The sequence below is a fragment of the Macaca nemestrina genome, chromosome 10 (assembly GCF_043159975.1).
Source record: "Macaca nemestrina isolate mMacNem1 chromosome 10, mMacNem.hap1, whole genome shotgun sequence".
Taxonomy (NCBI): domain Eukaryota; kingdom Metazoa; phylum Chordata; class Mammalia; order Primates; family Cercopithecidae; genus Macaca; species Macaca nemestrina.
Window position 1 is genome coordinate 83,708,132 of NC_092134.1, and position 13,686 is coordinate 83,721,817.

Sequence of the window (13,686 nt, forward strand, 5' to 3'; positions counted from 1 at the left end):
TTGTAAAGATCTAATTAGATAATGGATGTGAAAAAATGTTGAAAATTGTAAAACACTATAGTAATACCAGTCACTTTTTTTTTTTTAAATTATACTTTAAGTTCCGGGGTACATGTGCAGAACGTACAGGTTTGTCACATAGGTATATACGTACCATGGTGGTTTGCTGCACCCATCAATCCATCATCTACATTGGGTGTTTCTCCTAATGCTATCCCTCCCCTAACCCCCCACCCCCAGACAGGCCCCGGTGTGTGATGTTCTCCTCCCTGTGTCCAAGTGTTCTCATTGTTCAACTCCCACTTACGAGTGAGAACATGCGGTGTTTGGTTTTCTGTTCTTGTATTAGTTTGCTGAGAATGATGGTTTTCAGCTTCATCCATGTCCCTGGGAAGGACATGAACTCATCTTTATGGCTGCATAGTATTCCATGGTGTATATGTGCCACATTTTCTTTATACAGGCTATCACTGATGGGCATTTGGGTTGGTTCCAAGTCTTTGCTATTGCAAATGATCAGTGTGCACACAATAAACATACGTGTGCCTGTATCTTTATAGTAGAATGACTTATAATCCTTTGGGTATATACTCAGTAATGGGATTGCTGGGTCAAATTTTTTGTTTTTGTTTTTGTTTTTGTTTCTTGAGACCGAGTCTCACTCTGTTGTGCAGGCTGGAGTGCAATGGCACAATCCCAGCTCACTGCAACCTTCCCCTCTTGGGTTCAAGTGAGTCTCCTGCCACAGCCTCCCAAGTAGCTGGGATTACAGGTGTGCGCCACCACACCTGGCTAATTTTTTTTATTTTTAGTAAAGACGGAGTTTCAGCATTTTGGCCAGGCTGGTCTCGAACTCCTGGCCTTAAGCAATCTGCCTGTCTCTGCCTCTCAAAGTGCTGGGATTATAGGCGTGAGCCACCATACCCAGCCCCACCAGTCAGTATTATTATGTAATAAGCAATGAAGTCTAGTTGATTGTATCTCAGGTATATCTCCTTCCCCAGCTTTACTTTGGTTCATCCCCCTGCTCTGATTTGGTTCAGGCTTCTATCTTCTCTATGTCATTTCTGTAGACCCTCTATATTTTCTTTTTTTTTTTTTTTTTTTTTTTTTGAGACGGAGTCTCGCTGTGTCTCCCAGGCTGGAGTGCAGTGGCATGATCTCGGCTCACTGCAAGCTCCGCCTCCCGGGTTCACGCCATTCTCCCGCCTCAGCCTCCCAAGTAGCTGAGACTACAGGCGCCCGCCACCACGCCCGGCTAGTTTTTTGTATTTTTAGTAGAGACGGGGTTTCACCATGTTAGCCAGGATAGTCTCGATCTCCTGACCTCGTGATCCACCCGCCTTGGCCTCCCAAAGTGCTGGGATTACAGGCTTGAGCCACCGCGCCCGGCCGACCCTCTATATTTTCAAGTGCTCCTAAAGAAATTTTTCCATAGATCTTACTTAAAAACTGTCTAGGACACGCTACTATCTACATAATAAAGGACAAACTCAACCGGGCATGGTAGCTTGTGCCTATAATCCCAACACTTTGGGAGGCTGAGGCAGGAGGATCATTTGAGCCCAGGAGCTTGAGACCAGCCTGAGCAATATGGTGAAACCCCATCTCTACAAAAAAAATACAAAAATTAGCTGGGCATAATGGCACATACCTGTAGTCACAGGTACTAGGAAAGCTGAGGTGGGAGGATTACTTCAGCTAGGAGGTTGAGGTTGCAGTGAGCAGAGATTACGCCACTGCACTCCAGCCTGGGTGACAGAGCAAGACCCTGTCTCAAAAAAAAAAAAAGGACAAACTTCTTACCTTAGCATAGGGCTCTTTCTGAACTTGATCTGACCTGTCTTTCTAGATTTATCTCCTCTCTTCCTGCTACACACCCTACTCTTCAGCTTCACTGAATTTCTTACTATTGCTCAAACAATCCATTTTCACCTGTATCGTTCCCCATTCTGGAATGCCTTTTCTCCTTCCTGATCATCCTTCTTTCCATCACCTTCTCATCACACTGTTCTCTCTTTTCCATTTGGCACATCTATTTGCCCGTAAGCACTGGCTCAAGTGTTATCCACTCCCCAGTTCTCTCAGTAGCACTTTGCATGTCCCTCTATGACAATACTTATCATACTGTTTTGTAAACATTAGTTTGAGAGGCTTTTAGATTCCTACTAGGTTGTAAGCACAGGGAAGAAAGACACCTATTCATAGATGGATCTTCCTTAGTACCTGAAACAAAAGAGGTACTGGATATATATATGTATATATATGTTTAAATAAACAAATAAGCTCCACAGACCAGACAAGACATATACAAAAAATTAAACAGCTTCGGGAGGCCTACACAGGTGGATCACCAGGAGTTGGAGACCAGCCTGGCCAACATTGGTGAAACCCAGTCTCTACTAAAAATACAAAAATTAGCTGGATGTGGTGGTACACACCTGTAATCCCAGCTACTCGGGGGGCTGAGGATGGAGAATCACTTGAACCCAGAGGTGGAGGCTGCAGTGAGCCAAGATTGCACCACTGTACTCCAGCCTGGGCAACGGAGTGAGACTCTGTCAAAAAAAAAAAAAAAAAAAAAAAATTAAACAACAAGGAAGTAAAGGAACCAAGAGTTGCATATCTATAAGTTCTAAATGAAAAGTAGAGGAAACAAGAGTCATGATCATTTGAATTTGGGAAAACTCCAGGATGGGATTTGAAACTTGGCACCCACCAATATAATACCAATGATCTTATGTGGTTCCTTCAAACTGGGTCCATACTCCTCTCTACCTTGCCTCCCCTGCTGCAGACTTGGAGCTCTTTTGAAGTTGGCAGCAGGTCTCTTGTTCATCTTTTTATCTTGCATTCATTCTTTATCTACTGGTATCTAGTCAGATGTTTTGTACATAAGCACCCAATAAACCTAACGATTGTATTAAGCCTGGGTAGGATTTGGATAGATGGAGTAGAAGGAAGAAGAAATCCAGATCAGGGACGCAGCAAGAATGTGTTAGTTTTCTGTTGCTTCTCTAACAAATTATCACAAATGGTGGCTAAGAACAACACAGATTTACGATTTTATAGTTCTAGAGATCAGAAGTCTGAAATTAGGTCTAACAGGGCTCAAATTAAAGTGTTGACAGGGTCATGTTCCTTATAGAGAATTGAAAGGAGAATCTGTTTCCTTGACTTTTTTCAGTTTCTAGAAGCTACTGCATTCCTTGGCTCATGGCCCCACCTCACCCTGACCCCTACTTCTGTCATCACATCCCCCTCCCTCATTTTGGCCTTTCCTCTTATACAGACTGTTGTGATCACATTGAGATCATCTGGATAATCCTCTTATCTCTAGATCTGTAACTTAATCACATTTGCAAAGTCCCTTTTGCCACATAAGATAACATATACACAGGTTCTGGGGATTAGGATATGGATACTTTGGGAGCCATTATTCTGTCTACCACAAAGAGCAAAGCTAGACATAAGAATGAGCAACTAATGTTTGGAAATGGACCTTTCCAGCTGAAGCAAAGGGCTGATTTGATTAGAATACATTAGAGTTTGGAGATAATACAGACCCTCAAATATCAGAGTAAGGAGTTTTAGTTTTATCCTATAGAAAGTAAGCATTTGAAGGTGGGTGAACAGGGAGTTAACAATGAAAGCAGTAATCTAGCAGACCCCCAAAGACCCTAGAGTATATAAATCTGGTGGTTATGCTTGAGGTAAGCAAAAACAGAATTAAAAGGCTAGGGATCAAGAGACCACACAAAGGTGAATACACTGCTATTCGCTGTCCTATCAAGTTTCTTCTTTTTGCTATATGTTCCTTGTGCATCCATGATAAATGACTGATGAATTATTCCCTTCTTGAATTCTCAATTTTTGTCTAGTGGAAGTCTACAGTCTTGGTATAACACCTCTGCTTAGACGAGTCTGCTATAGCAGTTGGGAAAGCACGTATTTAGGCTAAGAAATAGAGAGGAAGAAAGGGGTTAAGATGTGAACTGATTAATTTTTTCACTGATTAGAAGAGGCTGAGCTTCACAGAAAAGGGTTTCAATGGTTTGGAAAGACCATTTCTACCTCTAGTTTCTACCTCTTGGTTGTAAACAACAGGAACCCAATGCAGAGTGAGTTAGAAAAAGAATTTACTAGCTTTAATAGCATCTATATGATGATGATTTCCAAATTTACATTGCCAAATTGCAGAAATTAATTAATAAGTAGAGCTGCTGCTTGTCGCAGGCATGATGGCTTCAAGGTTACTTTGCAGAGCTGGAACGCTGGCCATGTAGGCTTTGAGGGCTTGCAGTCCCAGTGGGGTGCAATTGCAATAAGACATAGATGAGTCTGAAAAGCAAACTCATATATATCCAATTGCTTAGTGGTTATCTTTACTTGGATGTTAGAAAGGCAAATCAAACTCCACATGGCCCAAACTTGTTCCTGACCTTCCCTTTCCAATTCCCCTCACCAAACCTACGCCTCCTATCATTTTCCCCATTTCTTTTTTTTTTTTTTTTTTTTTTTTTGAGACGGAGTCTTGCTCTGCCGCCCAGGCTGGAGTGCAGTGGCCGGATCTCAGCTCACTGCAAGCTCCGCCTCCCGGGTTCACGCCATTCTCCTGCCTCAGCCTCCCGAGTAGCTGGTACTACAGGCGCCCGCCACCTCGCCCGGCTAGTTTTTTGTATTTTTTAGTAGAGACGCGGTTTCGCCGTGTTAGCCAGGATGGTCTCGATCTCCTGACCTCGTGATCCGCCTGTCTCGGCCTCCCAAAGTGCTGGGATTACAGGCTTGAGCCACCGCGCCCGGCCTCATTTTCCCCATTTCAATTAGTGAAAACTCCACCGTCTTTGTTGCTCAAGTCAAATACTTTGCAGTTATCTTTCATTCACCCTCCACATTCAAACTATCAAGAAATTCCATCAGCTTTACTTTAAAGTCTATAAGGAATCTGACCATTTCTTTCCACTGGTACAGCTACCACCCTGGTGCAAACTATCTCTCACCCAAATGATTGGATTAGCCTGCTAACTAGTCTCCCTGTGCATACTTCAGTTGGTTTGTTTTCAATGCAAGAGCCAGAGTGATCCCTGTTAGAAAACATGTTAGATCATATCACTCCTCTGCTCAAAATCCTCCAATGGCTACCTATCCTACTTAGAGAAAACCAAAGTCCTCACACAATAACCTACAATATCCTACACAACATGGCTTCTGGTTACCTTTCTGACTTCATCTTTCACTACTCTTTTCCTTGCTCATTGCACTCCAGCTACACTGGCATCTTTGCTGTTCTTCTAATACATCAGGCATAGTATGCACTTGCCATTCCCTTTGTCTGGATAATTCTTCGCTAGATAGTCATATAGCTTATTTCCTTACATTCTTCAGATCTTTACCCAAATGCTATCTTATTAGTGAGTCCTTCCTTGATCATCCTATTTAAAAAATTTATTATGAGGGAGGGGAAGAAGGAGCCAATGCAATGGCTAGTCTTTATTGGAGAGAAGATACTTTACAGCACATTTTTGAGCAATTACTGCCAGGGCTCACTGGGCCAACTGGTGGGGCATCAGCTTGTAATGGGTTCACACTTAGAGCATCGCTGGGTCTCGCCTTTGTGCAGCCAGAACCAGTTGACAGCACTGTTGTCCTCTTCACAGATGCAGCTCGCTATTCTCTTGGTGATGGAGGGAGCTGTTAGGGTCTTCCCTGGTGCCTGAAGCTGCCTTTTGGGGTAGTATATTGTATGGGTCCAGTCTCATACATGGCTATCATGACCTCCCTCTCCAGCCCAGTCATCTGCTCGTCATCAGTAGGAACACCACCTCCAGATGCCATGAAGCATGCTGCAACCACCCCATTGGGACTGTAAGCCCTCAGGCCTATGTGGCTGGCACTCCAGCTCTGAAAACTAACCTGGAAGCCATCATGCCTGTGACAAGCAGCAGCTTTATTTACTTATTTATTGAGACAGAGTCACCCTGTCACCCAGGCTAGAGTGGAGTGGCATGAACATGGCTCACTACAGCCTCAACCTCCTAGGTTCAATTGACCCTCCTGCCTCAGCCTCCCAAGTAAGCAACTCTATTTAAAATCTTAATGCCTCTTCCATCTCTATCCCCTTTCAGTTTTATTTTTAATACCACTGATCACTAACATCTATACATTTTACTCATCTAGTTTATTGTCTATCTTTCCTTCTACACAGATTGTGAATTCTAAGAAGACACAATGTATATGCTGTTTGCAGATGTATCTTCAATGCCCAGAATAGTATCTGGCATAGAATAAGCTTTTTCAAATAAATGTTTGTTGAATAAATCAATGAAAAATCTAGGTGATAACTTCAGGCATGGTTAGATCCAGGTTTTTGGCATGTCATTAGAATTTTCTTCTGTCTCGTAGCCTTTCCTCTGCATTGGCTTCATTCTCAAGCAGGCTTGATGTGTTACAGGTGATGATAAGAGACCACCAGCGGCTGCAGGTTTACATTCTAACAATTTTGCAGCCTAAACGGAGAGAGAGTGAGTGCCTCTTTCCTGATTGTTACAGAGAAAGCCTTGGATATATCATATTGTCTGGGTTTGGGTCAAGTGACAATCCCTAAAACAGTGTCTAAGAGTAGAGGAGGAAAATGTTGTAACTGACTGGGCCTGGGTCTTGGGGCCCTTCGGAACCGGGGATAAAGTTCAGCTCCATTTAGACTGAGAAGAGGGGAGAGGTGGTTTCCTAAAAGAAAAGGGGATGCTATCACTGGAAGAAGATGGCGGCTAGACAACAAATGTCCACCGCATCATCAACGACCCACCCGCCGACTGAGCCCAGAACAGCGTTCTTCTCCCGCTTCTCCATTTTCACACGCAGCCAGATGAGCCTGTGACCATGGTTAAGCTCCTCTCCTCCTAAATGTCTTTTCCCTTGCCTCTGTCGGGCAAGGGCTTCCTCATCCCTCAATGCCTGGTCCAACCATGATCTCCCTCACCCCGACTCTTTTTTTTTTTTTTTTTTTGAGACGGAGTCTCGCTCTGTAGCCAAGGCTGGAGTGCCGTGGCCGGATCTCAGCTCACTGCAAGCTCCGCCTCCCGGGTTTACGCCACTCTTCTGCCTCAGCCTCCCGAGTAGCTGGGACTACAGGCGCCGCCACCTCGCCTGGCTAGTTTTTTGTATTTTTTAGTAGTAGAGACAGGGTTTCACCGTGTTAGCCAGGATGGTCTCGATCTCCTGACCTCGTGATCCGCCCGTCTCGGCCTCCCAAAGTGCTGGGATTACAGGCTTGAGCCACCGCGCCCGGCCCCTCACCCCGACTCTTAACGGATACTGACTCTCTCCCTTTTCTGAGTATCCTGCTTGTTTCTACTTCTCTTGTAGTTTTGTACGCCATGCCTTGTATAATATTTTACTTACTTGTATACATCATGAGTTCCTTGTGAAAAGGTACGGCCCATTCCCGGGGTGTCCAGGCCAGCGCCTCTGGGAACCTCTGGGAACCGCGGTGATTCGATCCCGGCTGAGGCCGCCAGGGAGCGCTCGGTGCCCTGCACCAGGCCGTCAAGGGCGGGAGGACCTGTGATTGGCAGAAGCGGCCGTCAATCGGGCGCAGGCGGGTCGGGCCGGGTCGCCTGGGAGGCCTCTGGGAGGGAGGCGGGGCCTGCATGAATGGGGCGCGCGGCGGGCTGGCTGCAGTCGGCGCTCGCGGGGGAAGCCCGAGTCCCGGCCGGGAGTGGGTGGGAGGAAGCGACGTTGGGTTGGGGGGAAGGGAAAGAGCGCGGGGGGCGGGGAGGGGCAGCGCCCGGGCGGCTAGCCGATCGCGGCGAGGCGGCGGGTGTGAGCAAGAGCCGGCTGCCTCCGTCCCCCTCGCTTCGGTGCGGCTGTCCGCTACGCTGCCTTCGCCCTCGCCGCGCGCCGCCTCCTGAGGGACTCCAGGGAACCACCGGCGACCCCGACGGGGCCGAGGAGTCGGGACTAGGGGAGCCGGCGCTGAAGGAGGAGCCTGGTCGGAGCCGCAGAGCCGAAAGCTCCGGGGCGTGGAGGTGGGGGGCCGAGGCCCCTGAGGGGGCCCCGCAGCGATGGGCAACCTGGAGAGCGCCGAGGGGGGCCCGGGAGAGCCGCCCTCTGTCCCTTTGCTGCTGCCGCCCGGCAAGATGCCGATGCCTGAGCCCTGTGAGCTGGAGGAAAGGTTCGCCCTGGTGCTGGTGAGAGCTGAGCCCAGCCCCTTCCCCCGCCTACCGCCCCTCAGGTCTCGACGCCCGAGCTGGGACTTTGTCCTGAGCCCCCGTCCCGCCCACCCTTTCAGTCGGGGTCCCGGACGGATCTCAGCCTCCAGTTTCTTCCCAGGAACCTCTGAGCAGCTGCTGGCCGGCCCGGACAGTCCCGTGGGGGATCTCGGGACCGACGCCTCCACCGCTGGACGCTTAGGAGAAGTCCCCAGCTCGGGACCGTCCTGGGAACCAGGCTTCTCCCTCCTTCTTCCTCCCCCTTCTGCTGCCCTTCTGCAGTCTCCCTGCTTCCTCGCCAGGCTCCCTGTCCCTAGCATTCTCAGCCAGGAGCCTCTCACGGTGGGGGGAATTCAGAAGCGCGGCCGGGTTCTTAGCAGGCTTCCCTGAGTGAGGACACCGCCTCTCCTGCGAACATGGAGGCTTCCCAGGGAGTGGGTCCCGCTCCCAGCCCAGACCAGATGTTTGGGGGGAGAGGGGGATAGGGAAGGGGCTGGCAGCTCCTGAAGGGGTGGAATAAGGAGTGTGCCATTCTGCTTATTTTCAGAACGGCCTGCAGGCATCCTGCTAAGTTATAGTGGATTTGCCTAAAAGGCTGAACATGTGGATAAACCATTTCACTGGTGTATTTTTCCAAGTGAAACAATACACAAACCATCCCGCCTCCTCCCCCCCTTTTCATGTTAAGCCACCGTGACTGGTTTGTGTTGTTTAGCCTGTGCTTTTTAGTCTTTCTGTAGATTTCAAACGGTCTGTGTAAATGGATTTTTAGAGCTGACTTTAGGATTCTTCTTTGGTATGGGAATTGGTCATTGATGTCAGTGGCTCTATGAAGCGAGAGGTTCTGAGCTGGTATCACTGGGAAGAAGCCAGAGAAAATGTTGCCGCTGAAAATGAAGTTTTGCAGAGCGAAAACATTGGTAAACCGGGTTAATCTTTGAGAAACTTGGGGAAATAGTTCTCAGTTCCCCAAATAGTTATCTGAGAAGCAGTAATAATTCTGGCGTTATTGTTGGTATGGCCTGAAGGGCCGACTTTGCCTTTGCCTCTGCCCGTGAGGAGGGATAAGTTGTGGACTTAGCAGCCTTATTGGATTTCATCTGCCTTGGAATAAGGAGATTAGATCTATTGGCAACAGTGGAGCTGTCTAGAGATCTTGGCCTCTTCGAGGGTAGAGAGCCTGACATCAGCCCACTGGTACCAGAGCTGGCTCAAAGAGGGTCTACAGTGTTCCAAGGGGAAGTGGTGTCGCTGGCACCTCTCTGCCTGCCAGCTCTGCAAAGGGCCAAAGGGATGTGGGCCATACATCCTGTGGCCCTCTGCATTTCCCCCAGCCTCCTCAGGGGGATCGGGTGAGTCAGTGATTACCAATGTGCTGTGACCATCTCACAGGCTGAGGAAGAGACGGACTTAGTGGCCTTGAGAACAAGAGCCCAACTGTTGGGGAAAAGAGTGGGAGGGGATCTGCACTCCAGTGGGGGTGTGAAAACCCCCAGCAAGCTGACACAAGTTAGCTATAGAAATTGGGGAGAAAGGGATGGGGTGAGGTGGATTGGGTGGAAGGCTGCCTTAGGTAGGCGCTGCCAAGCCATTTTTTGTGAGAGCTCAGAACCAGAATCCATCATGTTCTCATTGGCCCTTGGTTGACCAATTTGTTTAGTTAGCAAACGAATGGCTTAATATTCACAAAATGCACGTGGTGTCCTAGTTAACCAGAGCACCAGGAGAACCCAGGTCAAACGGGGGACTGGACCACCCACTTGCCTGCCTGCTTTTCTGTATAAAATTTTGATTTGTTTTCTCGTGCCTTTTATTTTGGTCTTGTTTTTGTGTGCCTGAGCTGCTGCTGATGAAGGGTTGGAACAGGGCAGGCCAGAGCTAGTTAGTTGTCTCAGGAGATGAGATTTCACTTCAGTTTTCCAATACAGGGAAATTATCCCTTCTTGGGGATTTGAGTTCTTCTCTGGGGGCCCTTAAGTGTCCCTGTGTCCACTGTTCTGAAAGGTACCTTTTCTACCATGCTTTGGGAATAGTACTGACTGTGAGTTAGATGTTTGACCCAGGTACAGGCTCAAATGTATTTCCTGAACAGTCAGGAGAAGCATAGTGTAGTTGAAAAAGCAAGGACTCTGGCTTAGCAAGTATCTTAACTTCTCTGAGCCTAGACTTTTTCTTCATCTGTAAAGTGGAGGTAATCTTGTTCTGGTGAGATTGTGAGAATTAGGTGAGCCCCTGTATATAAGGTGCTCAATGTAGTAAGTACTCAGTAAGTACTCAATATAGATTAGCTTTTTTTTTTTTTTTTTTTTTTTTTGAGATGGAGTCTGACTCTGTCACCCAGGCTGGAGTGCAGCAGCACGATCTCAGCTCACTGCAAACTCCGCCTCCCAGGTTCAAGCAATTCTGCTTCAGCCTCCCCAGTAGCTGAGATTACAGGCGCGTGCCACTATGCCTGGCTAATTTTTGTATTTTTAGTAGAGATGGGGTTTTGCTATGTTGGCCAGGCTGGTCTCAAACTCCTGACCTCAGGCGATCCACCCGCCTTGGCCTCCCAAAGTGCTGGGATTACAGGCATGAGCCACGGTGCCTGGCCAGATTAGCTTAGTTTTGTTGTTGGCTTGAAACAGATAAGTTGTTCCTTTATCACCTTTTTCTTTCCCGGATTGTCAGCTTCATTATAACTGGTTTGGTTTTTTTAAAAAGCTATTTGGGAGGTTTGTTGAGGTGACATAGTGGTGTCCTGGTTAAGCATACGGACTTTCAAATCAGAGTGGATTCAAATACTGTTTCATCCATAGTCTTCGGTTAGAAGAGTGTTTGACCTCAAGCAAGCTACTTAATCTGAGTCCCAGTCTCCTCTTATACATGGGGATAATAATAGCATTTGCCACATGAGGTTGTTGTGTGGATTTAATGAAATTGGAAGTCAAATACTTAGCAGAGTCTGGCATCTACTATATGCTTAGTAAATGGTAGCTTTTAAGTTTGTACCTCTCAGCAGTGACTCAGATCTGAGATCACTTGTGTTCCCAAAAAGGGGTTTTAAAGTTTAAAAATCTGATAAAACCAATTACCCTGTTGTGTATATCCAGTCTCAGAATATGGCTGCTGCTGTAAGCTGGATGGCTTCCTCAGCCCCAGTGTGTCTGTGGAAAACCCCCTGAAGAGTATCCTCCGCTGGGGAAGTTGTATCAGTGCTGAGTCAAGACCACAGGCTCCCAGCTTTCTGTTCCAGACATATGATCTGTCAGCCCAAGTTGAAGAGCTTGAGATGACGGCTATGAGAAGATTTGATGAGGACATTGATTCCAAGAATCCTAACCCAGCCCAGTGCCTTAATTCAGGGCTTCCCTACTGGTGTGTTGCAGATGGGTCACAGGTGTGCTGGGATACTGATTCCCCTTATTCCTAGGGGCAGCTAAAGTTCCCAGTCAGTTCCCTCTGGATGGGATCAGCTTCTACCCCATGTACTGTACAAACAGTATTATTTTCTAGGTGTGCCTCGATGTGAAAAAGGTTGTGAAGCTTCTGTGTTACACTGCTTCTTGGCATCCTTCCTTACCCCCTATCTGAGCAGCACTTCCCATTCTGTTGGGTATTGAGAAGTTTGGGGTTGGGGCAATTAATGGAGTTCATCTTTATGAATACCAGAATGAGAGCCAATCTCTGGTCTGATACAGTCCAAGTCTGTGTTTTGGTCCAAACTAGATTACTACCCAAACTCAGTTGCTCAGAAGCTAGTATTCTGGCCAGTACTGGATTTTCCCTAGAGAAAGGAGGCAGAGGGCTCTAAGGTCTTTGAAAGGATAGCTCTCTGTCTTTGTTGTGATTGTACTCTGATTTTTCTCTTTGTTGATTTAGTACAGATTTGAAATGGAGTCTCAAAGTTCTGATGCCAGAAAAAGCCCTGCATATCCCTCAGGAGGAGGCTTTCAGGGCATGAGGGTAGGGTTGTGTGACAGGGGCTATCCCTGCTGCAGTTCCTCCTCTCACATTTCCCTGGTGATGACTGACAACTTGGGGGTTTTTCTGTAAATGTAGCATTGATGTGGGAGCTAAGTTGGCCTGGGTGCTAGTTGTCTAAGAGGCTTTGAGGGGCCTCCTTTGACACAGAAAGGGGCTGGGAAAAACGGACTAAATATCAGGTTCCAAATCGCCATGGTGGAAATTTTTTTCCCAGCCCTCAGGATTGTGGTGAATTAGTTCAGGCTGGAATAGAACTTGGGAGGGGGCGGGGAAAGGGCCTTTGACAGCAGCTGGTCAGAGGAACCTTCTTCTTGTTCAGAGACCCCACAGAGAAGACCCTAGGCCACAGAGAGGAGTCTTGTTCCCTTGACCTCCTGATATGACCCTGCTTTAGTCTGGGGGAAGCCTGCATGTTGGGAAGGGACTGATAGAGTGGACTCTGTCATTTGGGAATGTTTTCATTGCCCAGAGGGAGATTCAGCATTTTTTGTTTTTTTCCTCTTAAAGTAATACTTATTCTCTAAAGAAAGTATGGGACAATTCAGAAAGAAGAAAAGACTAAAGATTTAGGTTAAAGAAAAACATCCATATTTTCTCTAGTTTCTTTACCAAATGCAAATATTTTCTTAGTTCATTTACCAAATGCAGCTGATGTGCTTTAAAACCTTTATATTTTTTTCTCTGCATAGAGTTTTATACAATGTTTTGATGCTTGATTTATTTATTTAAGACAGAGTCTCGCTCTGTCACCCATGGTGGAGTGTAGTGACATGATCACGGCTCACTGCGCCTCACTGCAGCTTTGAACTCCCAGACTCGAGCAAGCCTCCTGCCTCAGCCTCCTGAGTAGCTGGACCACAGGCATGCACCACCATGCCTGGCTAATTTTTTCATTTTTTGTAGAGATGGGGTCTTGCTTTGTTGCCCACATTGGTTTCAAACTCCTAGACTTAAGTGATTCTCCCACCTCAGTCACCCAAAGTATTGGGATTTTAGGCATGAGCCACCATGCCCTGCCGGTATATATGTTTTTTATCCTGTTTGTTTGTTTGTTTTTTGCTTTTGTTATTTCATTAGTTTTCCCAGGTTAGTAATTGTACGTGTTTTGTTTTGTTTTGTTTTTGAGATAGTCTTACTCTGTCACCCAGGCTGGAATGCAGTGGTACTATCTCTGCTTACTGCAACCTCTGCCTCCTGGGTTCAAGCGATTCTTCTGCCTCAGCCTCCCAAGTAGGTGGGATTCCAGGCACCTGCCACCACGACTGGCTAATTTTTGTATTTTTAGTAGAGACGGGGTTTCACCATGTTGGCCAGGCTGGTCTCAAACTCCTGACCTCAGGTGATCTGCCCACCTCGGCCTCCCAAAGTGCTGGGATTACAGGCAAGAGCCACCGAGCCTGGCCTGTAAACATTTAAATGCTTGTATGATGGTCCATCAAGTGAATGTACCTTTGTTTGCTTACCTATACACCTTTTCTTAGACATTTAGGTTTTTTGCTTCTGTTTGCCA

At 47.0% G+C, this 13,686-nt stretch overlaps 2 protein-coding genes across 10 annotated transcripts in view; one reads left to right on the top strand and one right to left on the bottom strand.

Annotated features, from left to right (window-relative positions):
* LOC105492866 (transmembrane BAX inhibitor motif containing 6) overlaps window positions 1–7,493 on the bottom strand; it is a 50,823-nt gene extending 43,330 nt beyond the window's left edge. The window contains exon 1 of the mRNA XM_071071768.1: window positions 7,402–7,493. The gene's annotated coding sequence lies outside the window, so the exon portion shown is untranslated. The remainder of the gene's footprint in view (window positions 1–7,401) is intronic.
* LOC105492868 (formin like 3) overlaps window positions 1–13,686 on the top strand; it is an 89,093-nt gene that overhangs the window by 18,842 nt on the left and 56,565 nt on the right. For 4 of the 9 annotated variants that reach the window (XR_011609161.1, XM_011760181.3, XM_011760183.3 and 1 more), the window contains exon 1: window positions 7,792–8,189. The exons of 2 other annotated variants lie outside the window; for them this stretch is intronic. Coding sequence is in view for 6 of the 7 variants with exons in the window: in XM_011760181.3 (XP_011758483.1) it covers window positions 8,064–8,189 (126 nt within the window). In the remaining variant the exon portion in view is untranslated. Of the gene's footprint in view, window positions 1–7,790; window positions 8,190–8,702; window positions 9,131–13,686 lie in introns of those variants that run through there. 3 more of the 9 variants (XM_011760184.3, XM_011760189.3, XM_011760185.3) reach the window with 3 other exon arrangements.